Genomic DNA, 26,810 nt, shown 5'->3' with positions numbered 1-26,810 from the left:
GTTGGACGTTCCGCTGCCCCGGCTGCCCGGCCACGCTGTCCGCGGACGAGACGCACTTCCACGAGCGACACAACTGCATACAGTTCTTCTCTCAGGTACACATTCTACAATACAGTCTTTTTATTCATTTATGCAAAGTATATTTTTTTTACTCGCATATTAATGTTTTCGTGGAAATTAGGTATAAGAGGAAATCAATTTTTGACACATTTTATTTAGTGACTATAGTAACTACATTAGAACCTCGATAACTCAAACTTAACATAAAAACCTCTATAACTTCAAAAAATAATATGTTCTCTTCCCATCAAAGCCCAAAAACTCTATAACATAGACCTTTGATAACTTAAAACCTCTATAACTTAAAGTATTTTGTGTTTCCCTTGGACTTTAACTTATCGAGGTTCTACTATATTAGGAACAATTTGATAACGATTTTATTTTTACAGAATTATTACATCATTTTTTTTTAATCGACTCATATATAACTAGCTGTTCCCGTGCGGCTTCATCCGCATTAAATTATGAAAATTTTATTTTATTGTTTACATTTGTCAAATTATCAATAGCTAATGTCAAAATGACATGACATGACAAACCTTAGCAATCTTTCATTCTTGATGTTGGCAGCAACTTATGGTCTCTTTCCCACATTAGGGTTTTTATCCAAAATATTTATCCTCTAAGTTTAATGTCGTGAAAATATAAAGCCTAAAGCATGACTTAACTGTAGGGCTTTTTATTTAAAAAAAAGTTATTCGAAAATATGCTGTGATTGCTGACATCTTAGGCAACAAAAAAGTGTGTGTTTACGATTTATTATAATAGTATAGATAAAATGTAATTTTTGCCAGGTAATGGGCTACACACCGTTGCTGTCGACGCAGTTCCGCGCAGACTCTGTTCTGTTCAAGACGCGGATACCTCACGACAAACAGAAATGCTTCAAGTTTATATAGAACAGATACTGGCGACTCAGCTCATGATCAGTCTGGATTGGCACGTCGGGAACTAGCGTACTCTACTGCCAGACGTGCCAACTTGATATTGAAAATGTTAAATGTTTATTTAAACGATTTTTTGTAAGATTTTAGATATCCTAGTGAATTCTAAAAAAAGCTAGTGTAATGTATTTGACTTGTATGGCAGAAATACTTGTATGAAAGCATATTGTCCCTATCTCTCGCTCTCGGAAAAAGAGACAACAATATTTTTATATAAGTTAAAATGAGAAAAAATAAAAAAAGCATGTATATTGTTTTATCTGATTGGATGTTTATGTGTGTAATAAAATACATGTATTTAATCACATTTTACTAATATAATAAATGTGAAAGTTTAGATGGATGGATAAATGCATGGGTGTTTGTTAGAGTTTGTACCCTAAACGGCTGAACGGATTTCGATGAAATTTGGCATAGATGTAGAGGATAGTCTGGAAGAACACATAGGCTATTCACTTTTGTTTCAATTCCACGCGGACGGAGTCGCGGGCAAAAGCTAGTGTTCTATAAATGTAATAATGTGTTTGTATGTAGTTTTGAATTATGTATGATTTTTGAAGTTTGATTGTGAATTTTTCTAAAAAAAAAATACCAAAGAAAATGGTTAATAAATGTTTGAATCTTAAATAAATATTGTAGACCGACGAACAAACCTTATGTTGAAGTAGAATCGCGATGTTATGCAACATGTTTTGTGAAACATGTTTCTAAATGCTGGAACAAATTTTAAATACTTCGTTGTAAACGTCGCTTATATTCTGCCTTATTTTTTATGGTATTTGGAATTTAAGGCCTTATCATTTAAGATTTTTCATAATTAAATGTCGTTTTAGTTTATACAAAAAACTTAAGGAATTGAAGAAATATTAGAAAGTGTAAATATTTTATTAACAGTGCATTTATAGCTTTAAGTAAGTAACTTAAGTTTACAATCATTTTTTGACCGATTTGACAAAATAAGGAGGTAATCAATTCGTCTGTATGTTCTTTTTTATTTTTTTTATATATGTTACGGAATATGTTACACCGCTCCTAGTGAACCGATTTTGATAATTCTTTTTTCATCAGAAAGGTAGTGCTTGCAGGTTTGGTTTATTTTTGGAGTCAAAGACTACGGCGTAGTAAAATAGTTTTTTACTAGAATGATCCAACTGCTGTATCTGATTGAAAATGCAGTTAAGAAAAGCGCTTTAGTGGAAAAATGGTCTAATGTTGGTAATATTGACTTCCAGTAATTAAACGACTTGACTAAAGAAGCAAAAATTGTTATTCGATTTCTGTTTTAGTTTTTATTGAAAAATTATTTACTACGATCTATTTTGAATTAATTTTTTCATTGCATGTTTTTTTAACATTTTGACAACAATTACAGATATATAAGCGTACTGTTTATTTTAATATATTGTTATTATGGAATAACAATATTTTGTAGCTTCTTGATAAGTTAATAAAAAATGATAGCTAAATCATGTAATTTCATTAATTATTATTATAATTTAATAATATACATAAGTACATAATTCGTAGCTCTGTAAATTTGTATTATACTGACTTTTATTTTGATAGTAAAATTCAATTATTTTTTTTATTTGCATTATAAAAGAGACTTATGCAGTATGCGCTGTAAATCTGTGTAATAAAAATTCTTTTAAAACTACCGTCTTGTTATTTTACATGATTTTAAAAGTAAAAATGCATTTATTTGTAAATACGTTTATTAAAATTATACGTACATGACACATTTAATAACAAAATATAACTTCTTTTATAAGTTAAAAGTGAAATTATGATTTTGCTGATTGCATTATGTAAGATTATATTTTAACATGTTTTAAACATTTATTTCACTATAATTGGTAATAATTATAGTAATGTTTAAAAGATATTATATTATTTTACAATTAAATTTCATTCATTCTGAGATTGCAAGACAAACTGTGATTAAATACATTCATATACAAAAAACATTTACTCTTACTAAATAATTGATTATTTATTTATCAAGAATAAAAGGTTTTTATTCCATTTAATAATAAGATACATAATTTTTTTTTTCAAGAAATGGAACGTAGCCTTTTGGGTAGCGAATATTTGGAAAGTAAAGCTTCTTAGATGAAAAGTTTAAAAATGTAAACAGATATAAAATCTACATTACTATTATACTTAAATAGTTCAAGATAAATAGTACAAAATACATCTTTTGTATTATAGAAATGATTTATGCCGTAAATTGGAGGCTTCCATTTTTTTAAGTTTGTATTTTTAATAAAATACATTAGTGGGGGAAAGAAAATGTCCTTATCTGGGCAATGTAAATATTAAAGTTAGTATTTGGATGGTTTCGTTGGCAGTACAATTGACATGACTGAACACAAATGTTATATTCTATAATATCAAGGTGGATATTTTTTTTGTTTCTCTTGTCTGAGTTAATACAAAATTTATAAATGTTAATTTAAATCTGGTATGTTTGAATTCAAAGATAAAATTGGTAAGAGAATAATTAGAATAATCTCAAATATAGTGCGTAATAAAAATTTAGAACAACGACCCGAGCGACGAAAGTAGTTAACTATAAATTGATTGCATTGTTGAGATTTTACATTCACTTTCAATAAATCAATTTGATAATAAATAAACAAAAAAAAATTAACTTTTAGGGTCTGTGCTGTAGTTTTCTTAATGTAATTGTTTCTGTCGCTTGGGTAGTACAGATTAAAAATGTTTTAATATAATCTGTAGCGAGTTGTCAGTGCGGGCGGCGCGGGGGCTGGCGCGGGCGCGGACGCGAGCAGCACGTCGCTGGGCACGGAGATACCCCGCGCGGGCAGCGCTGGTCTCGCTCGCTCTCAGGCCATGTCCTCGCCTTTACCGTCCAACCTTTTCAACTGAAATTTATCGTTACTCGATTAGAACAATTAAACTCCATTGTTACTTAAGTTAAAACTTCAATAGGCAACATTGCACAAAGTAGAAATTTCTAAATCGATTTGTTAAGTCAAAGTACCGTAGTCTAAAAATTATTTAACATTTTACAAATACTTGCTTACTAAATACTAAAATATGTGTATTGAATTAAATTAGGCTTACGCTTTGTTCGACAGTCCACGCAGTAGGCGCTAGACGTCCAGTACGCTTGGAAAGATACTTATATTAAGCAAAACTTTACGTGTTGTTATGTAACTACTGCTAAAGACGACTGTGATAACAAAAAGAATAGATGCATAAGATATATTTACAGAATTACAGAATCACGAGATGTAAGGAAAAAACGACAAAAGAGCTAGATGGGACAAAAATTAAGTACTTAGTAAGAGTACAATAATAATAGTAGTATTTTATCGTAGATTTAATGAAACTATGTTATAGAAGTATATTTAGAATTACCGTTACTTTTATATTTGTATCGATCACGCATCCGGTAAATTGTACAATTATCTCATACTATTGTACAATATATTATCATTTGTAATTAATAATTATGTATTAAAATAAATGTGCAATTTAAAATTAATCTTTTGTCTAAAATCTAATCGACTTTGCTGAGATTTAAGCAAGCAAATAAAGATGGATGTATTTTAATTGTGGTAATTATTGATAACTTTACTAGTGACAAAGCCATCTGAAGTCATATAGATAACCATTTATATTTAAAGATTTCTAAAATAAAAACATCGCTTATCTAACAAAATCTTTAGCAAATTAAACTTAAGTTTTTTGAGCAAAAATAGTTTGTAATAATCAAACAACAGATGGCGTTGAAAGGTATGAAATTTTCTAAAGTCCAATCTATCGATTCAACATTTCCATAGATACATTGGCAGCTTTTAAGTGGTAATGAAATTAAAAAGAAGCTAAAAGGAGGGAGAAACAAAAAGTAATATGTAAAAGTCAATAATCTTTACCTCTTTGTCGTCTCCGGCGACGGGCCTGTAGCGAGGCGGGGTGATGTTTTCCGACGGCGGTGCAGAGAACCCGTGCACGTACAGGAGCGCCGCAGCCACGCCGCCGGCCACCGGGCCCGCCCAGTACACCTGAACATACAACATTAGTGGTCATTGTCATATAGGAAAGAAAAGTACACCTTACTTAGGGTTTATAGACCAATTAAATACACAAAATGTGGTAAATAGACCAATTCCAACTGAGTCTTCAGTTCTGTCTTTTTCAAACTAGCTTTCGCCCGCGACTTCGTCCACGCAGAATTAAAAAACAAAACGATTAGCATATGTCTTCTTCCAGACTGTCCTGTACATCCGTACCAAATTTCATCAAGATCCCTTCAGCCGTTTAGGCTACAAACATCCATCCATCCATCTAAACTTTAGAATATATAATATTAGAATGATTGATTATAATCTACACCCACATTAGAAAGTCTTCTTTGAAATTAACAAAAAATAGCATTTAATTAGAAAAATACGTAAAATGATGTCTAACCTAGAAATAAAACTGAAACATATACTAAAAGAGGTTGCAGCCAATGTTTAATATCAGACGGTCAACAGATCAATAACATTGGTGACAAGTTGCGGACGTCTTTCAAAGGACCCGGACAAGCAGATAAGATTAAACAGAGAACGAGCAGTTTCTATTCATGCAGTTTGAGGTGCGGATTACATAAATGTAAATATTGTCTTTTTTAATCTATTGTGATCATTGCAGTTTATAGCGCAATCTAAGATTAATAATTTAGATTGGATATTAAAACTCCGAGAAAAGCCACAAGCGCTATCGAATATAGAACTGAACAACACTATTCTTGACACATTTCGTTATATAAAACAGAAAAAAGACATATCACATACCAGGGAAGATAGTGTTGATTATATCTTTTTATTTACTATTAGTGCTTTCCAATTAATTGGATTACTTGGAAAGACAGTAACATTAATAGGCGGTCCGTTGGGTTTGTAACTATTATGTAGTTATCAACTATTTGCATGTAGGTGGCGCTTTTACTGCGTCCTCGTGGTAATGCAATTTTAATGGTATTGCCCCACCGCACATTGATTAAATATTTGCAATGACGATGTTCCACATCTAATGTTGTAAAAATTAAAAATAACGTTTAATGAACTATTAATTTCTGTTATAAGCTTTAAATACAGTTCCTATTCAGTGTTATATTTAAAATAATTATTACACAACTAAATATTTAAAACGAAAACCGCTGCTATTATAGAATTAATAGCTTTCGCCTGAGACTCCGTCCGCGTGGAATAAAAAAAAAAGCGAGTAGCCTATGTGTTTTTCCAGATTATCCTCAAAGTCTATGCCAAATTTCATCTAGTTCCGTTCAACCGTTTAGGCTACAAACTCTAACAAACATCCATCCATCTAAACTTTCGCATTTATAATACCTATTAGTAAGAAAGATAGAAGTAACGTATATAACTTCGGGTATCTGTGTTTCAAAGTTGATTGGTATATCACTGTTTCTTGCAGTCTTGCAGATTTTGTTTGCTAATCCAACATTTTACTCTTTTATTACTAATATTATAAACGCGAAAGTCTAGACGGATGATGGATGTATGTTTGTAGCCTAAAATGCTGAACGGAACTCGATGAAATTCATAGATGTAGTCGATAGTCTTTAAGAACACATAGGCTATTTACTTGTTTTTTTTTTAATTCCACACGTACGGAGTCGTGGGCGAAAGGTAGTATGTTATATAGTTTGCATTTCAAGTCACCGCTGGGTAATAGAGTGAAGGGTATAACTATAAATGGTCGGTGTGACATGTGTTACTAGAAAAAGCTATGATCCAATCCTAGCTGTAATGGATGACGGGTCGTTTAGGACCGGACACGGCGGACCACGCGGCCTACACGAGACCACATTAAGACCATAAATTGTCAAGATCATTGTGACAAGAAACAGTTAACGATATTCATAACTCCATTTGTTTGTACTTTTGATCGGATAGGATTTGTAAAAGTACGTAAATGTAAAATAGCAATTTTAATATAGCTAGTAGATTTACGTTTATACACGAACAAACGATACTATGTTATTCAAAGAAACTACTAGTATTTTATATTACTGTAGCGTTGGACTATTGTTGATGTTCTATTGTTATTTCTCATGATATTAAAATGGCAACAAAAAGATTCTATTATTTTCTCTGTCGAAAAGCGTGATCGTAATCATCTAAGATACTGGTAATTAAAGTTTCATTGAGATTATTTTTTATGTAATCGCCTACAGATGAGTCATTTTACTTATTTTTCAAGCAAATTTATATACTGGCTATTTTCATTTTGTCTTGCCAAGATATCACGATAGGTTTATTACCAGTTTAAACACTTCAGTACTCGATAATCACTTATTTCTACGATTTTATAAAACAGTGAGAAATTCCATTCTAAAGATAAATGTCTTCTCTTACCCAATGGTCATTCCAAACATTGGCAACGATTGCGGATCCAAAGGAACGAGCGGGATTCATAGCGGAGCCTGTGTAGTCCACGGCCAGCAGATGTCCCAGGGTCACCGTCAGGCCTATCGCGAGGGGCGCGGTCGCCTTGCTGTCTGGTTTGTTGGGGTCACACACCTGCAATATGATTAGTTAGTAGTGCATACGTTTACATCTACCTTATTTTAAACCTAAACGATATCTCAATATCAGTTAATATAAAGTATTTACATCAATACATGTGTGTTTTTATAAAAATTTCCCCTTACAAAATGTCTCAGAGTATATTTTATAAGAATCAATTACGATCTTTATAAAAAAAAACAATCTTGAACTTGAATTAGGTGCATTGATCTTTATTGCCATAGACGATAGATGTTCGGTTATTGATCCGGACATTTCATATTTATCTTGATAAGATGATATCGGACAATTTCTAAAGATGCCGTCTGTGATTTTATTTATGACAGACTTCCCAAAAGAAGGAGGTACTCAATTAGTCTGTATATTTTTTTTGTGTGTTACGCATAACTCTGCCACTAGTGGACCGATTTTGATAATTTTTTTTTTATCCGAAAGGTAATGCTTGTAGGTGGGTCCCATTTTTTTTTGTTTGATTTTTGGAGTCAAAATCTACGACGTAGTTAAATAGTTTATAAAACTAATGCTATTGATTTTAATCTCAAGTACAACTGATCTGTGGCCGTTTGCCGATTATTTTGAGGATGCTATCGATTTGCACATATATAGAGTTGTAGACGATATGTTTTATGCTCAGTTTGTCAACAGATGGCGTGTTATTCGAGAGTTCCTGACCTTGACATTTTTAATGTAATAACGGACATCCACAAAATATAAAAGAACAAATGCAAAGTAAACATAATTTAATGGCGTCACCATGTCGTTTTATCTCTGATACTATATTAATAAATTTTTGAATAAACAGGTTACGATATGCTGGTATATTGACGATATATATTACAAAAAATTCGCCATAAAAATGTTACATGTCTACATTAGTTTATTAGTTTGATGATTAATAATTTCTATTATCAAAGTACAAATTTCTATTTGTGATATTGCGTTTAAAATAGAGTATTAAAATTATCATATTTACTTTACAGTAGTTATGTGGTTGGCATTATTAAAGCTGACTGTTAGCGAGGCTTAGTGAATAATCCCTAACTACCTTAGGTCACGAAATACGACGTTCTCTTCTATTAAATTCTAGATTATTTTTAACACACTCATTGCAAAATTTTTGTATTGGAAAAAGGCTTAGTATTAGTTATAACTTTTAGGTCTTTTAGAATATAAGTCGTTTTTTTTACGTAAAACCAATAAACATGGGATCAAATGATCTGTTCATTCTGCTCTTTACATACGACCTTAATAGCTCTTAAAACTAGACAAGAAAGTATAATTTTTCCCTTAAACGTTTCATTAGCATTTTAACTCTCTACTTACACCACACACGACAAAGACGAGAACGAAACCAAGGAAGAATTCAATCCCGAATCCTTGCAGCTGCGTGACGTCAGTGCCCAGTCCGGTGACGCCGAGCGAGCCAGCCGCGCGGTCCGGCGTGAAAGCCTTCAGCAGGCCAGAGCCGGCCGCCGCGCCCGCGCACTGCGCAATCACGTACAGTACCGCGCGAGCGGGCTTCACTCGACCGGCGGACGCCAGACCAGCTGTCACAGCCGGGTTCACATGACCCCCTGATACGTGACCGATGGCCTATAGACAAAAATATATATATCACAGATGAAAATAAAAATCAAACCTCAAAAATCCTTAAAAATATATCTAAAACAAAATTGCAAGTTACTAGTGACCTTTATTTGGTGCATTTGAAGTTTTATCGCGAGTAATAAAACACTATAAAGTAACAATTATGCAATTGTGGTTATCGTCCACTTGTATCGTTTTCATAGCTCAAAACTAAGTAAAAGACGTTGACTTTGTAACACCAGACAAAAATATAAAATTCAATTTGAATCACTATTAACGAGTTATTAATAGAAACGTTACACATACGAAGAATAAACAAATAGATTGTTAAATCTGTTATGTAATTAACTTGTAAAACTGTAATTGACGATATCTATAATAAAACAAATTATTAAATTAATTAGGGGAAATTTCTTTCAACATTCATAGTAATAAAAACAAATGAGCACTTACAGAAACAATAGCGAACACAGATAATCCAAATGCGAGTGCTATGAGAACAATATCAGGCGCTGCGCCCGCGCCTTGAGCTATGTTCACGCACGCACCGCAACCGAAGAGGTTCAGTAACAAGTTACCTGAAAAAAATAACTCAATTTAGTATTTTATACACGCCTAATACATCCTTAATGTGAAGCGAAAAGCTACTAAGTTAGTGGTGACTAGATCTTAGTCAACCATGCTGGCCCAAGCGCATTGGTTGTCTACACATAGTTTGTGCATCACGTTTCCTTTACTTTAACATTATATTACAGTCTGTCAGTATCTAATTCAGGCAGTATCTAATTGAAGTGGTTATTTTATAATAGGTAACATAAATATATACCAATGAACTCTGCTAATATAGCTTTGACGATACCCGATGATCCGCCAGACAACTCGTCCAGTCCAAGCTTCCTTCCAAGTTCGCCCATTGTTCTGTGGGAAAATATGTTTACTTATTATTTAAAAACAAACATATTTATAAACTTAATTCATTAGTATATATTCTAATTATTTTATGAACTAGAATGATAGGGTTATGAAAACGTTAACTTAATATTGAAGTTCTTTTTTCACAGCATAAAATTTAAATATTCCATTTCGCATACAATTTTTATAATTTATTTTCTTCAATTGCTGTTTATATTTAACGTCAAATTATCTAATGTGTTTTTATTAAAACACGTAAAGAAAACGTTATCCCAGAAATAACGAGCAAATTGATCTACTTATATAAGTACAGACAGGAAAAACCCACTGTTAAAAATTCAGATGTTTATCGAAAAATTATTACATTATTGGTCAGACTATTCTTTTAGCATATTTGTGGACATACCTTACTCTTTTGTTAAGAGATTCTATGCGCTTTGACAACTTTCATACGACTACCGCTTTATCAACAGTTACAACTATATATACGGGAAAAAACGGATGAAATCGTGTTCCTATCTGTTTTAATTCATCCGAACTGCATATGCAAACCGGTTTATCATTTCCGAGTAAATAATTCGTTATACCGCAGCCTCCTTTCGTATCAAATGACGAGGAATTGGGAATACCATCGTGACGTAGATGGATACGAATTGACAATATGACGTTTAAGGAAATATTTTTAACAAGGTAAAAACATTTTACTTTCATACCTCACAAATATTTAATTAGTCCACGTATAAAATTTTCTTAGGTAATAAATAACATTTAGTATTTTGATATATTGCTTTAGTATTTTGATATATTTCTTACTAGCTTTCGCCCACGACTTCGTCCATGTGGAGTTAAAAAAAAAAACAAAGGTAGCCTATGTGTTCTTCCAGACTATCCTTTACGTCAATGCCAAATTTCATAGAGATCGGTTCAGCCGTTTAGGCTACAAACTCTAACAAACATCCATCTAAACTTTGGCATTTATAAAATTAGTAAGATAAAATATTATTGTTTATAGTTTATTTTTATTTAAATTATTCCACATTAGGTTCTCGAAGTGTGTTTTACAGCGTAATTTTCCTTAAGTATAAATAAACCTTCAACTTTCATTTCTTGTTATTTTCCATATACGAAAGTAAAGTACTCGTATAATTTTAAATTTGCCAAGATTGTGTTTGTACCTTGACTTTATTGGCGATGAACTTTTGACCGTATGCGGTACAATGACTCTTATTTTACATTTTTTACGATTACCCACATTAATTGTGTTGCGGGAATTTTTTATACAGTGCACCGGACGTAAATTAGGTAGATTACACTAATTACACAGAAAGTCGGTCTGTTTGTTGGCTACGTTTTAGATGGGACAATTCATTGACGGGAAATTAGGGACTAGCATTTCCGCTAAATAACGAGATAGAGGTTCGTTATAATTATATTGAAATGCATTTGATGTGTGAATGCGTGTAGTGAATTACCTTCATTGTTCAGAAAGCTTACTATTGTTAAATTAACAGTGATTTTCTAGTACGTAAAGTATAGTAATATGGAACTCATTCCCATGTTATGAAAATGTTCATATTCAACTAAAGAATTTGTTTCCAAGTTAATCAGGATACCTAGTTTTTCAATTCGCTTTAATATATTTAACAGAGACGGCTATGTTTATTTTCACGATTTAATAACTATAAATTTAACAGTTTATGTTAATTGTTAAAATCAGTTAATGCAAGTTATTACCATGAGATGATTACTGGCAGTTGCATAAACATTGTGTCATTATTCCATGCACCTTGTAGGAACAAGGCTTGTGCCGTTCGCCGTGACCGATACCAAAAGGAATAAAAATATGCATCACGATTGACGCCTTGAGTTGCTTATTCATATCCATTTACGATTGATCTTTAGATCGAAGCTGCATTATCTTAATTATTCCAAGAATTAAAATAGGAAACAAAAGCTTATGGTTATATCGACATGATCGGAAAAGTTTGAGTTATAGTAAAACGATGACGCAGAATATAAAAATGTTGTTCGGAAGATAATTTTAATATCATTAATGGAGGAAATTAATATTAAATATTTATGATTAATGACACAATATTGGAAACGTTTAAGTATACGTATTACTTAAATGTAGATATAAAAGTCATATTATTTTATTATTGAAATCAAAGAAAGTTGTTAAAAAAGTTAAATTACAATTTAACTGTAGAACCGTTCTGTATCACTTTTCGTTTAGGTTAGGTCTAGACATTGAATTTTCAATAAGTCTGTAATGTATTCGCACTAGAATGTGAATAAATGGTGTAGTACATATTCGTAAAACTTAATTTTATTATATTATATCTTCTAATTCGTAAGTTATGTAACATTTTATGTAAAGTTTGCCATAGGTGACATTTTTGTATATTTAACGCATGTGCTAATAGATAGGGGCCATAGAGGAAGCTATGCGAGTATGATTTAGTCTACTTACATGAAATAATGCTGACATATTTGACAATAATGTGTCAATCAAGAATATTCTTAAATGGAATTTAATTCTAGGTACGACTGACTAAAAACTATTAACCGACTGAGTTAAATTGTACTTTTGATTGAAGTAATACATAAATATAAAAAAGTAGCTGTTGCTCGCGACTTCATCCACGCAATATTAAGATAAAAAGTAGCCTAACATACCTGTCTAAGTCGGTTACCCTTCAGTGAAAGTTCGGTCAAAATCGGTTCAACCGTTTCGGACAGTACCCGGAACAAACGCGGCTTGTGAGCAGACAGACAGAAAAAAAAAATTAAATGCGATTTTCGTTATTAGCAACGGAAATACATCATCTTCCCGAAAACTGAAATTTTAATTTTGATGTTACCAACAGGCACATCAGTTTTATTATATGTATAGATGTCGATGTTTTAATTGATTGGTTTACATTACAGGATTATCGAAAAAGTTTTGGTAGTGGACAGAGAGATAGAGCAATTGAACCATTTGAACTGTCAGTTAAACTGTACAGTTAAATCCGAACGTGTGTAGCTGCCTTAATTTAATCCTTGATTAAACATAAACATGGTGCGCATTTATTTTACTTCCAAAGAATTAACAATTAAATACTACCGTACACATTGTAGGAATTTATAGTAAAGGAGTCAATAATTTTAATAACGCTGAATTCTTTCTAAGGTCAAGTTCATATATGGAAATAACGATTTACACTTATCAATAAACACGCACCTAGTAAAATATTACTATAATAACTACTTGTGTTCTACGACTTTTTTCCTACAGTAATATTTGAAATGGAAAGGTTTCGTTCAATTGCTGTACGTAAACGAGGCTCTATCAATTTGAGTATTGGAATATTCTAGAGAGTGCTAATGAAGGTCTGTTTCAACTAAAAGTGTAGTGAGACCATTACTACGTGACTAAAAGGGTCATTATGACAACCCTATGATTATAATGACATTTTGTCATGTTACTGTCAATGTGTACTTGTGATTGATTCACGGAACATAGAATATTTTAAGAGTTCAAGGATGTGGTCGTTAATAAGCTGTTTTGACGGTAAAATATTGTCAAACAATTGAATGGACTAAGGATTTCCACTGTCGATATACTTGTATAAAAATATACCTTTTACCCGCGACTACGTCTGCTCGTAATTTAAAAAAAAACTTAGTTGTTTTCTTCCAGAGTGTTCCTACAGCTTTGTCAAGTTATGTCGAGATTCGTTCAGTAATTTTGGAAATACGTAGTAACAAACATCCATCCAAACTTTCTTTGCTACGTTCTACGTAATTGTGTAAGTACAGATAGCGGATTAACTAGCAATTACAATGTATAAGTACTGTTTAATATTACAATCAAGTAGGCATTAGCACACGCGGACAATAATAGCTATTTCCCCTGAGTAAACTCCCGCGTGGTCAGAATAAAATTTGCTTATAAGAATAACAATGTATCCTTTGACAATGCACAACAGTTCGGATGTATTTGGCGTTTGTCCTTTGAGCCAGGGCTAAACCTTTTCCTTTGGGAGTTTGTAATGCTTTTGTTTGAAACGTCTACAAGGTGAGATAACATTTAAAATGAAGAAGTATTTACGTTGTATTTTAAATTTCGTATGCACAAACGCTAGTAGCTTTACTTTGAGTAATATATTGCATTGACTGTTAAATACGTGCTGGAATGAGTAAACATGAGTCCACCAATAGGAGTATAGTATCGCATTTAACATAGGAATTTAAGGCAGGGAAGCTGTTTACTTATTTTTATCTGTGTATTTGAGACATTGATAAACTATTCTTATATCTACTATATACATATCTGTTAGCAATCTTCCATAGTTCGAGCTTGTAGACATTTTAAATTAAATAAGCCGCTTAGCTTAATATGGATGAATAAAAAATTAAGGCTATACATTTTTCAAGATTAACTTCTCGTAATCGCAAAGTATGAAATTAAAATGTAAACATATTGTTTCTTAATACAGTTTTGTTCGAATAAAGTAGTAGAAGATAAACATTTCTAGAACACGGAGTTTAGGAGGCCGACCTGTTCGACAAGTTGAACATTCGGTACAGTTTCAAAGTTACCAAGATAAAGAGAGCTTTAAGATGGTGGGTTAGATTAAATTCTTCGCTAAAACAGTTACAAAACTGGCGTTAATAAGGTTATTTTATCCTCAGAGGGGACAAAGACCTTCATTCAGTAATGGAAGTCACGTCGTGATTCGGCAACAAAATGGCGTCGAATATTACGCAGGATAAAATGTTTAAATGGTAAAAAATATCTTTGTTGCCTGGATAATAGTTGTTAATACCTTACTTGTATAATCTTAATTCAATGAATTAAAGACACGTCGGAGGATGGACGAGTATTTTAATTTCAAAATACACATTTTTTTGTATAGAAATGTATCTAAATTCTAAATACTAATAAAACGTTTCGGGTATAAAGTATACATAAAGTAGATACAAATATAGAATATGTGTACATTTATTTACTTAACTAATTCAGTTTAATCAAGATATTTGTATTAATCAAACGGATTATTCCATTCATTTTGCAATGTGATGAATACTTTTTCTAGTAAATCATGATACAGTTAGTGACTAATATCAGAAATGTATTATGCTAAATCGATTTCCTGCGCAACAGGAAACGTTTTTTATATAACGGAATACCATATTTAAAAATATAATTGGCCAAATATCTAATCTAAAGTGGACACAAGAAAAAATTTATAGGTAGCGTAGATACCAAAATAAATATTTGTCCATTTCTACCTTAATTACAAAAAATGTAGCAATAAACTGCGCAGAAAATTTAAATGCCATATTTGTTTACTTAAATACTTGTTGTATGTTGATATACTTAACTACTGCTTAACTGTGGGTATTCACTGCCTATATCCATGCAAAGATATAATGTTGCCGCCTTAAAATAATTAAAAGTATTATATGCTTTTGTATAAATACTTCTGCAGCAGACACCAGTTAAATGAGACCTTATAAGATTAAAAAAACACTTTTAGCAATACCCTGATCGCTGCAATATTTTACGTAACTTTAGAATTTTCAAACGTCACACGATATTATTTTGTTGTTATCTGTAGTGCAATATTGTTAAGAGTATCTAATCCTTCTGTTAAGATTATCTTTATCGATAATTCTCATTATTGATAAGTCCAAAAATGTATGCGACAGACATGATAAAGAAGCAAATAAACAATTCGCCCCATCAAACGAAAACAATAACCATTTTTAAAGACGTAATTAATACGTAACTGCCTGAGACGAGGGGTTAAAGTTAATAACGTTATTTTTCATTTAGATACTAGGTTCTGGTACATTTCGAAGCAGACTGTTAGTTAAAATGTTCTATATTGCAAACACATTTAAATAGAAAATGCATGTAAAACATTTCTACAACATAACAGCGTTTGCTTCCATTTTCCATAAAAAGTTTACCCAGAAATGACGTAACGCGATTCATTACATAAATTGCAGACAATAAAAAAATCCGTTTTTTGTTTTCTTAAATGGCTAACGACGTAATTGAAGACAAAAACAAAAGGGAATAACCCAAGGTGGCGATGAGAGCCTTCTTATGCACGCAATTACTGATTGCATGGAAAATATATGTCTATAGAAGTTTTGCCTATATCTTATGCAAATGACAAGATCAATTATGCCACGAATAGGAATTACAGAAACGAAGAATACATACTTCGACATAATTCTGCGAGATCCCTTAAGAGTTTTAATTAAGGAATGATTAATCATTGTTTACTAGCAAAAGGCAAAAGCAAACTAGGCAATTTTCACTGCCTAATGCCCATCTTCCTCGTTCTCTTTGTGAAACACAGATATAGTTGTTTAAAATGTTAAAGTCGAATTACAATCGAGATAGATTGGTACCGGGAAACCAAGGCATACTTGGATCAAATCAGTTGAGTATACTTTTAGTTTATTATCCTAAAATAGAACAATAACATGAATTGCTGTAACCAAGCGAAATAGACCATCTTGATAGACGTAGATTGTTGTAATTTTCAAGTTTAGTTGTCGTCCAGTAATAGACAACTGGCAATGAGGTAATAGACCGCTTCCCCAGAGGGCGTCGGCGTGCCCACAGCCCACAGACATGTCCGCCTGGTAAATTCCAACCTATTTTTCTAATTATTTTTTTATTACATGTATTTTATACATAGTTGAATAATTAAATAAAATAATTAATGAATTTTCACGGCTATTGCGTGTTTAATTTATGTAATTAGAATTAAAACAAACTTATTAAAAACACTGAAGTAAAACGTAAAAATGGCGAAAGTCAATAAGTTCTATTAGATAATTTTAAATTCTGTACTCCTGACTACACCATTTAGTTGCATTATTCAAATCTTTTATACTTCAGCGGATAACTGCGTCGAATTGGAATCAACCTTGTTACTCGAAAAGGAAGGGAACCTGTTTCTACTTCGGTGTGGAGCAAAAAATTGAGACAAGTCATTACACAGTCATGATTCACACTATCTGACTTCTAATAGATTACGAACTAAATCATTTATATTACTTATCATTAAACATCGTAAATATTAATGAAAGAGTCATAACAGTACGTTAATATATTTAAAAGGGATTTCTGGAAATAAAAAGATATGCAATCTACAAGTGAATCAATTTAAATTTAATATGAATTGTGATTAAACAACGTAACTAAATTGGGAAAAGACATGAATATTTTGTTGACCATAGACCACGTTTGATTTTTTCGAAAATTCATTAGAAAAATCGACAACTATGGTTCACAGAGTTTCCAAGCCATCGACCACGGACCTAGCCGCGCGTAACTAATTCGGCAACTTTTTGCTTTTTGCCGTAAGTCAATAATAATAAAATCACTACCTGTCATAGTATCGACTTCACATATTTTTGCTATTAAAATTGTATTTCAATAAAATAAAACCCTACATTATTTTACGCTGTAGTGTAGTTTACATATCATGATATGACTTGGAAAGAAAAGATGAAATTCAGTTTTTCTAATAAACACTTTCAAACAATGCAAATGCTCATAACTATGCATCGATCTACCAAACAAATTGCAATACTAATTATTTCTGGATTTTTCAGAATTGACACGAATTTCATAGAAGACATTTGAAACAAATTCGAAATTCAAACAGAAACTAAAAATCCGGAAGAGTTAACACTAATCCTTACGTAAACTTTTTAGACAGGATAATTCTATACTGGCCTATCAGACTTTTACAGGAAAAATTCTATGAGATTCTTTGTCGGTGTTGAAATAAGATGCTCACGTCGTGTTGTAAGCAAACATTTGTGTCACGATAAAGCGCCGCCGTGATAATGAAAGTAATTATTTACACACTAAATGAATTTGCCATCGCATACCATGGACCTTCAAAATGCCACATGCTTTATGATAATGTTTGGATATGACATAAGATTAATCCCGTGAAAGAAAAGCAGATTTACTATGTGTGTTTAGTTTTATTACTGTGTACAATAGCTTCAGTATCACATAAAAAATTGAACCATAAGAAATCTTTTTGTGCCGACTGACAGGGTAATAATGATTGAATAGCAACTAAGGAGTAGAGTCGCGTATAATCTTCTTTTGAAGATATCCTTTTTAGTTGGTAACGTGTACTAAGGGTAAATCCCACCATTAGCTGATAGAGGCTCAGAAAGCTTAAAAGTCACGTGACTGTCAAGGGAAGAATCCGATATTTCCATTACATATTTTACACGTTGGATTATCAGACAATTTATAATTTGGTGGGACAGGACCTTAGTATAGAATAAAACAATGAAACTGTGAGATAAAACCGAGAGTGTGCAACGGACTTAATGTAATTATCGCGAAGTAACTTTGTTATAAAAAGTATGTATGTCATTTGATAGAAACCGCGGCAACGGATATCAGTAAGTAGTAGATGTATGTAATTGTTACATCTCCGCAAAAACCACAATTTAAGGAAACACTCGTACAATAATACTTAAACGTGACTACAACATTCTAATACTATTCTGTAGCACCATTGGGTTTAGAATTAATGATAGTTTCTAAAGAAGTTCAATAGTCAGCTGTGCTCAGAATATTTTACAAGCTTTAGAAATCGCAGGTCAATAAATCTTTTTTAGTGGCAACTTTACCAAAACGTATGTTTTAGATTACGTCAAATTAGATTCAGCCACTACTTAGCTTTACAGTTAAACGGATTTCGATGAAATTTGGCATAGACGTAGAGGATAGGATCTGGAAGAACACATAGGCTACTTAGTTTTTTTTTAATTCCACGCGGGCGAAGTCCCGGGCGAAAGCTAGTATAAAAAAAATAGTTTACCTAGACTATAAATAGAAATATGAAGTACATATTTGTTGGTTTCTTATCGCTTGAATAGTTATCAATAAGAATAAACAGTTATGATTTCTCTGATAAATTTTAAAGATAGAGATAGATATCTTCAGTTATCTATGACGTTCCTATGATTACAGACAAAAGAAAGTGCATTATTTGGTCATTGCTAATAATTATATTTTTAATATTTAGTTTATTAAAAGTTACTCGCTTTTTAAAATAAGCCTAGATAATGATTAGTGCATAATTATACTATTTATCTACATTAAGACGGAAGCAAATCTGTGGTTTGTGAATTCACGGGGACCTTGACTTTTAGAGCAATTCAATTGTAGGTTTCAAAAGAGTTACTAAAGTTGTAATCCAGCATTTAATCTTATAATTTAATGTTTAACCATTCTTCTAAGAAGGTATAACATTTATTTTCACTTTGATCAATGTATTAAATATTTGATACTTATTCTTTCTTAAGTATGAGGTCATTGCTCGACTAAGGTGAGTAGAGTCGGAGTAGGGCCTATCCATCACTCCTACGAAGTACCAGCTCGAAAACAATTTGTAAGACGTAATTTGTATTAAACAACCTGTCTCGTTTATTCAAGCGTCGTTAGAAAGAGATGTGAGGTAATTTTTTTATTTACATCTGACAAAATAATGAAGTCACGGGGCTCTGCGGAGCGTAACCCTATCGTTTTCCGGCACAATTCTCAGTATACAATTATGGACGATTACCAGAGTGCGTGATGTAAGAATACCTTTATAATATGAAGAGGTCCTAAAAAAACTACATGATTACTCTACATTCGGAGAAAAGTGTTCGAATTATTTTTAATGTGTCTAATTGTAATTTAAGCTCCATTGTTGCCGTATAAAATTGTCTATGGTATATAGTTAGATGTAATCATATTTATCTATGGTACTTATGTTGGTAGCGCCAAAGGATTGTATGAGATATTTAAGTATAAGAAAGTTTTTTTACTAAAATATTTTTAGCATGAATTCAGGATAGCTTTTTGTATATATTTATTTGTAGTTATAAGTTACAATACACGTAATTCACCGTGTAAAAACCTACAACCATTTATTACATCATAGAGTCATTATAGTGTCATTGTTATCTCAGTAACATTTGATTACTTTAATGCTGATGGCAAAGGCTGGCATTTAACATAACCAATAACTATAAAAACTTTGTCATATACTATATATATTGGCCACTCATTGAGAATAAATAAATAATTCTAATAAATTTTATTTATCAATCAATATTACTTTGATATGATGAAAGTAAAGGCTATTATTAGCTTTATTCGTACTAATGTTTTCAAGGAGGAATGGTATTTTTGTATGTAACCAATAAACTAAAAAACTACCCGATCTATTTCAAAAATTATTTTCCAATTACTACATTTTCACGGGGCAAAATAGGCGACATTTTTAATAGAGTTTTTATTTTAATTCCGCGCGTTTTGTATTTTGTGCTACAAGCGAGAAGTGATAATTTCCATGTGTTATTTTTAAGGTTAACATAATTGTATAATGATCAAGATTATCTTTGTTTCGTAATGGATACATATGTAGATGTATGAGTAAATTAAAATGAGAAAAGAGCAATTAATAAGTTAAGAAACACATTTTAAATATATTAAGAAAAACAGTAATATTCTCTGCCTTTAAATTTACAGTTAAAAAACCGTCTGTCAAGGCTATAAGTGAGGCGTGAATGAAATTTGTCGTTTCGCGTCGCCCGTATTTGTATAGTAGTAGGCAGCCACAGCTACCATATTAACTGTGTAACATGTAACAAACGTATTTATGTACCGTTAAGTAGCTTTAATTAGAACGCCATAAAATTGACACGGACCTTGACAAACTATTTGAATACAATACTATTTGCATGTAATTTGTCTGTGGTGTTGTTAAATGCGGAAGTTCGAATAATTCAATTTGTTTTTTTATCACTTTTAATTTATTTTCAATAAATACGTGTTTAAAAAATTTTCTGTTTAGCAAATACGGTGTTTAAACTTTTAATTTCAGACAGTATTAATTTTTGAAAATCTTTTAAATATAAATATTTCAACTTAAATATTATCTATGTATACGTGTGTTTTAAAGTTTGAAGATGTACTCGTATCTTTTAAATACATTTGTAAACTTCTTCACGTAGCAAAAGTTGAAGAAGAGCCAAATAACATAAACTGTAGCTATCACGCACTGTTCTCACATGTTTTGGCAGCGTGAAGTAACTTAACTGAGCTACGTTTGTAGTAACTTAAATTACATAATTCAAAAATACATTCCTTGTAACTTATCAAGACTTCGGTATCAGGAATTTTCTGCATATTAATGGAGTTGAAGAGGTATAAATTAAGCTTTTAAAGCTCTGATAATTAAACTTATTTTGCAAAGCAAAACAATTTAGTTGACGATTAAAGTAATTGTCGTTTTTAAACAAAATTAAATCAACATTAACTTGTCTCTATCCCTAAGAGGGGTCGGCACAAAAATAAATTCTATATGAATAAATCTCTCTATGTAATATCTCTGTCAACCGTGATATCTAAATTCTCTCCTAATAAAACAAATGTTAACCCCAAATTTATATGAAAATTATATTAATAGTAAAGCTTTTCCTTCCTTAAATTTGCAATATCTGTCTTACACAAATAATAATTGTTTTTAATTTTTTCATGTAGTAACTATGGATGCAGTTATTTTTTAGTTTGTAGAGACCTTATATCTTTAATAATAAGTAATAACAGTTTAAGGAAGTGAGATGTGCGTGCCGCAGGGACAGGCAGGGCTCCGTGCCAAGCGGTGCCAGCGACATCGCTCGCTGAATTTCACGCAACTAACCTACAATGAAAGCTATTAATTTTTCCCGCAAAAAATAATATTCCCGATTCTCAGCTCCTTTGTTTCACTAAAACTGATTTATTTATAATTTTAACCAGTTATTTAATTAAATAAAACACTATAATATGGCTTTACTACTGTACTGTAGCCTACTTTACGTCAGTACGTTTGTTTGCAACTAGTAGCTAATAGATAATTGTCGACAGTCATTTCCGCAGATTGCCGGACAGCTGCACTAATTGCACAGATTATAACCACATAAAGACAAGATCATGTGATTTCTTTCATCATAAACGTATTCAATACTACCAACTTAACTACCTATTCAATTAGCAAGCCGTAGGTTAATTGCAATAAAGGATTTTACCAACGAAAAATATCTTCGTCAACGAATAGTGATCAAGTGCATTAAATGATTTTCAGAAACGGTCTACGTAATAATGTCAGAGTGACGTTACGAATCCCGAAACTAATATTTTTCGGCACGTTTTGAGCTTTATAAGCTCGGCAATGATAACGCTTATCACCTCCTGTCCCCACCGCGATACAGTGACATGTAGCTAAATTAAATTGTTGAATACCGGCCATATATTTCTGAAAATGAGCAATTGTTTTTTTAACACGATTTGCCGTAACTGTATCACACATTCATTCATTCATTCATTACCAGCTCACTATACGTGTTAACTGAGGGGCTCGGATCTTATCCTAAGTAAGAGGTGACTAGGTCATAGACAACCACGCTGGCCCACTGCAGGTTGGACGATTTCACACATATCTTTGAATTTCCTCTCCTATATGTTGCAGGTTGCATCAAGATGTGTTCCTTCACCATAATATAAGTACGTCGCCTAAATTATGTATGTACATATAAAATACGAAAATCAAAAATCACATTGGTATATGGCGGGATTCGAACCTAAGATCTGTATAATACAAGTCAAGTGCTTAAACCACTGAGCAACCGACGATTTGACTCTATCAGACACCAGGTAAGATTACAAACCAAAAGACATAATTATTTACATTCAATCAAACCGCTTAGGCTATATACAATCCTATTTTTTTCTTTAAAATACTAATTTAACTACATTCTTATGAAAATAAATATTATTGGACAAGTTGCTACGTTTTTGCTCTAAGACATTTTAGAAATGAAAAACGATCGCATAATAATAATAATAATGACGGATGTATAAATGCTAGAAACTTATTTGAATTTCAAATTTTCAAAGCGGCCAGTTAGCGCCAAGGTCGCGTGGCGATGGAAAAGCTTACGGTACGGCGCCGGACGTCCGGTCCGCGTTTTCATACATCTTTTTACGGCAGGCGGCGCGCCCTGCCGCGCTATTTGTTAACGCTAATTAATGCCTGACAGAATAATCTATACGCTGCGCTTTTTAGCTAATTATAATTCACTAGATTTCGCCCGCGACTCGAATTAAAAAAACGTCACTATCGTATGTGGTATTCCAGACTACCCTCTACATCTGTACCAAATTTCACTAAGATCCGTTCAGCCGTTTAGGCTACAATTCAAACTTCCATCCATCTAAACATTCGCATTTATAATATAAGTATGATATAGTTAGTTTATGGAAAGTAGTTAAGCAAATATCGCTAAATGTTCAAGAGATTTTTCATTTTGACCTTTATATATTATTTAAAATGTATTCGTGTTATTTAAAATGTAGCATTTGCAGTGTTACAAATGACCTACGATCTGAAATATATCAAAATATATAATAATATTGAATACATTGTAGTAAACATAAATGTGTACATATAATAAAAACTATTTTATTGGTTTGTACTCTACATCCTCTTCCGATTTTCATAAAATGTATAACAGAAATAAACCAACTACATCAAATGGCAAAAGAATATTTAGAACAGCGATTAATTTAGTTTAATAAATAAATCCCGTATGATATAAAATGTACAAACAAGGTCGTATGCTGTCCCATTTCTCTATTTACCGAGGCCGGTAGTACGACAGTAGCTATAATCATTGCAAACTTATCTGCGTTGATAACAACTTAAATATTTGTTCGCTCGTGCAAACGTTTTTGTTACATTTGCGAGGTGCAATATCAACACTATCCATATTTTTTGAACCTTCTACGTAGTGTATAAATGTTCACCGCATTTTAAAGGACACTAGCAGTCCCTTAGTGTTTAATTACAAAATCGACATTTAACGGAGCCCTTGTTATGCGCGACAGTATGTATAGAAAAAGCCAATGTCTATGGAATATATTTGTAATTGGCAAAAGCGAGTAAAGTTTGAGTTGTGAAAATCATTTTTATTTAAGAATTTTCTCCGACGAAATTACTTCAGTAGTTACGATTTTCTCTTGTCTGTTGGAAATGCTATTTTTAAACCTTTTTTTTTAAATAACTAGTAAATACTACTTAAAAAATAATCAGTAGATATCATTAGTAGTGATGTAACACTTTAGCACAATTCTATTATCTAACTAGAATATGTAGAGTGGTTTTCTTCGTGAACAGGGTGAATTCGCTACGGCTGTACTGACGACGGACGAGTGCGTTATTCATTTGCTATCATTGTTCAGTTTTAGTCGCTCGTTGTTGCGATTTCACGGTACGAAGTTAGGGTTGTCACTATCAAGAAAAACTGGCCCATTATTTCATTGAAATTTTGTTTGTAGGATTTTCATGTTTATTTCGTGTGGTAAAAAATTACATCAGAACTTCAGTTTAATTTAAATCGTTTTGACTCTACACGTTTTGAGATAATCTTAAAGTGCCTAGGTTGTCGCTCTTTCACGCAATTTGTTCTGTTTTTCCATTCCTACTACTCATAAAACGCTAACTGTTTAAATTCTATGTGTACAATAGAGAACAGATGTAGACATAAAATAAAATCAATAACAAAAACAAAATAACACTTTTTTTGTCTTATAAAAATTCTTTTAGTTCTTACTATTACTTCATTTTTTACAATGTCACGTTTCTACATGTCTGTATGTACTTCTATGGTCATAATTGTTTCAGTACACCTTCAAGTAACAATTGCTATCATATGTTTGCGTTCATCAAAGCAGTCGCTACAGGTGTTTGTAATACTCCCGAGCGATAAAAATACAATTTGTTGCGACAGTAATCCATGTTCATTGATGATAGCCGGTACATGTAAATCATTAATTTATGATATATTTTATAGCTTCAATACCGTTACCTAATCTAAATCAAATGCCGAAATAATACGAAAGGAATTTACTCGACTTTTTTGCAAACAGAAATATTATTTTATTTTTACTTGTAATGATATGAACTATGAAACAACTAGACACAATTCATTTGTTATCGGAGCTAAATAACCACGTGAATGCTTTCAGCGTTAGCCAACCAAAATATACCCTACCCTCATTAAAATAAATCTTGTTTTCTTTGGAAAACAGAACAAAAATTTACTTTAAGTTATCTTGTGTTTAGTATTGAATAAAATAACTTAAAGTTACCTTTTGTACTCCTCAGTAATTTAATATGTAAATGCGACTTAAATTTTAAAAGGACCTAACTAAATCTTCCTAAACTGTCTTCCCTAAAATAGGTTGCCTTATCCGAAATTTCCGTCAATTTGTCACTTAGCATATTCTGAGACAAGTTTTTTATCACGAGTGTGTGAAAATGATGCGACACTATACAAAATAAGCAATAACTTGTTTATTTTGTACGAGTATACGTGCAATAAATGACTGGGTAATTTTCAGGTTTCAATGCCATGAACGATTTATGAATTTTTCATTATTATATTGTTCGTTTAACGTTTTACTTGCAGTGAAACTGGTTGAGTTTAATGAATTATTAATACCTAAATGATGTGTTTAAGTGAAATTAAAAACCGATATTGTTAATTACTTAGCTTATTACTAAAATAATGTTTACTTTAATGAATGATTTTTAGTTTTGTATCGATTTTTGTATTTAATTTTCTCCTGAAACAGTTGTTTTATTTAAATCACATACTACTTTACACACTACTCGATTTATTAAATAGAATACGAGAACCAACAAACGAAAATATTTTTATCTTTCATCTTATCTTATCCGATTTATCAAATAGAAAACAAAACATCTCCATGACCCCATTGCATTGGATTCGTAATAAAACAATAGAAAAATTTAAATAATTTTCGGGTTTTCTATGAAGTAAAATTTGACAGACGGTTCCGTTGTCTACAAAAATGCTCGGCAGCACAACAGCGCAGTATATCAAATTTATTGAATCTTAATTGTTTACTGTAAATAATATCGAATCTACTAATTGACAAAATCAAATTTAAAGTTACAAATTCTATTGAAACTTAACTAGCTTTTGAATACTCACACTTCAAGAGAATTTCAAAATCACTCCAAAAGTTCAGTTGGACTTCAATTTAATCGTTATTTAAAATATCTGCACAATATTTACACTACTACTGTACTTCTATAGTAGCAAAATATTAAAAAAAGTTAGTTCTCGTAATTATAATAATTCCGCGAGTGCGGCCACCACGGCTGATGTCGCGCGTTTTTGTCAGTGATATTGTTTGAATTCTAGATTTTGAACTGTCCGCCGTACAGTAAGATTGATTTCCTGTTTCGGGTGTTGCAGCGCCATCTATTGAAGCTTTACGTAAACACTTAAATTAATTAGGTGCTGCGACATCTATCGTCGAATAGGGGGCAAATATAATTTGAACAAAACATTTGATTTATATGCATTCGAAACGTTCAGTCGATTTATTTAAAAGATCCAGCAAATTCAGATGTTCAAATACTTAATTTATAGAGCAACTTCAGATTTATAAAGGAAAAGTGTAATATGTAAGAGTTAGTAAATTGTCGCTGTGATAAATTATTTCACGATGTCTGCGACCTAAAAAATACTAACTTTGCGCAAATTACCATAAGCTGCGGGAGAATGTAGAAATCAACTGAAATGTGTTGGTGATCTTTATTTCGATACCAATGGGTATTTTTGTTAGGATTAT

The 26,810-nt window shown here is 31.9% G+C and overlaps 1 protein-coding gene across 1 annotated transcript; it reads right to left on the bottom strand.

The window, feature by feature from the left end:
• Positions 1-3,263: 3,263 nt before the first annotated feature.
• Positions 3,264-26,371, bottom strand: LOC106108160 (aquaporin AQPAe.a). Its single transcript, XM_013289252.1, has 7 exons — positions 26,165-26,371; positions 9,981-10,072; positions 9,608-9,732; positions 8,891-9,160; positions 7,397-7,561; positions 4,910-5,038; positions 3,264-3,892 (listed from the first exon to the last, which is right to left on the bottom strand). The coding sequence occupies exons 2-7, from the start codon at positions 10,066-10,068 to the stop codon at positions 3,854-3,856; spliced, it is 816 nt and encodes a 271-aa protein (XP_013144706.1). The 5' UTR covers positions 10,069-10,072; positions 26,165-26,371; the 3' UTR covers positions 3,264-3,853.
• Between the last annotated feature and the right edge of the window lie 439 nt (positions 26,372-26,810).

The sequence above is a fragment of the Papilio polytes genome, unplaced genomic scaffold (genome assembly GCF_000836215.1).
Source record: "Papilio polytes unplaced genomic scaffold, Ppol_1.0 DF821845.1, whole genome shotgun sequence".
NCBI classification, from domain to species: domain Eukaryota; kingdom Metazoa; phylum Arthropoda; class Insecta; order Lepidoptera; family Papilionidae; genus Papilio; species Papilio polytes.
Note: the sequence above shows the minus strand (reverse complement) of the source record. Positions and strands in the feature narration are given on the sequence as shown.

Excerpts from the sequence above, each read along its gene's own strand:
- LOC106108160 (XM_013289252.1), bottom strand. The coding sequence starts at position 10,068 with ATGGGCGAACTTGGAAGGAAGCTTGGACTGGACGAGTTGTCTGGCGGA. Across the intron at positions 9,733-9,980 it reads TATATTAGCAGAGTTCATTG|GTAACTTGTTACTGAACCTC; the intron begins GTATATATTTAT and ends TATTTTTTTCAG. Across the intron at positions 7,562-8,890 it reads TCGTCTTTGTCGTGTGTGGT|GTGTGTGACCCCAACAAACC; the intron begins GTAAGTAGAGAG and ends ATCATATTGCAG.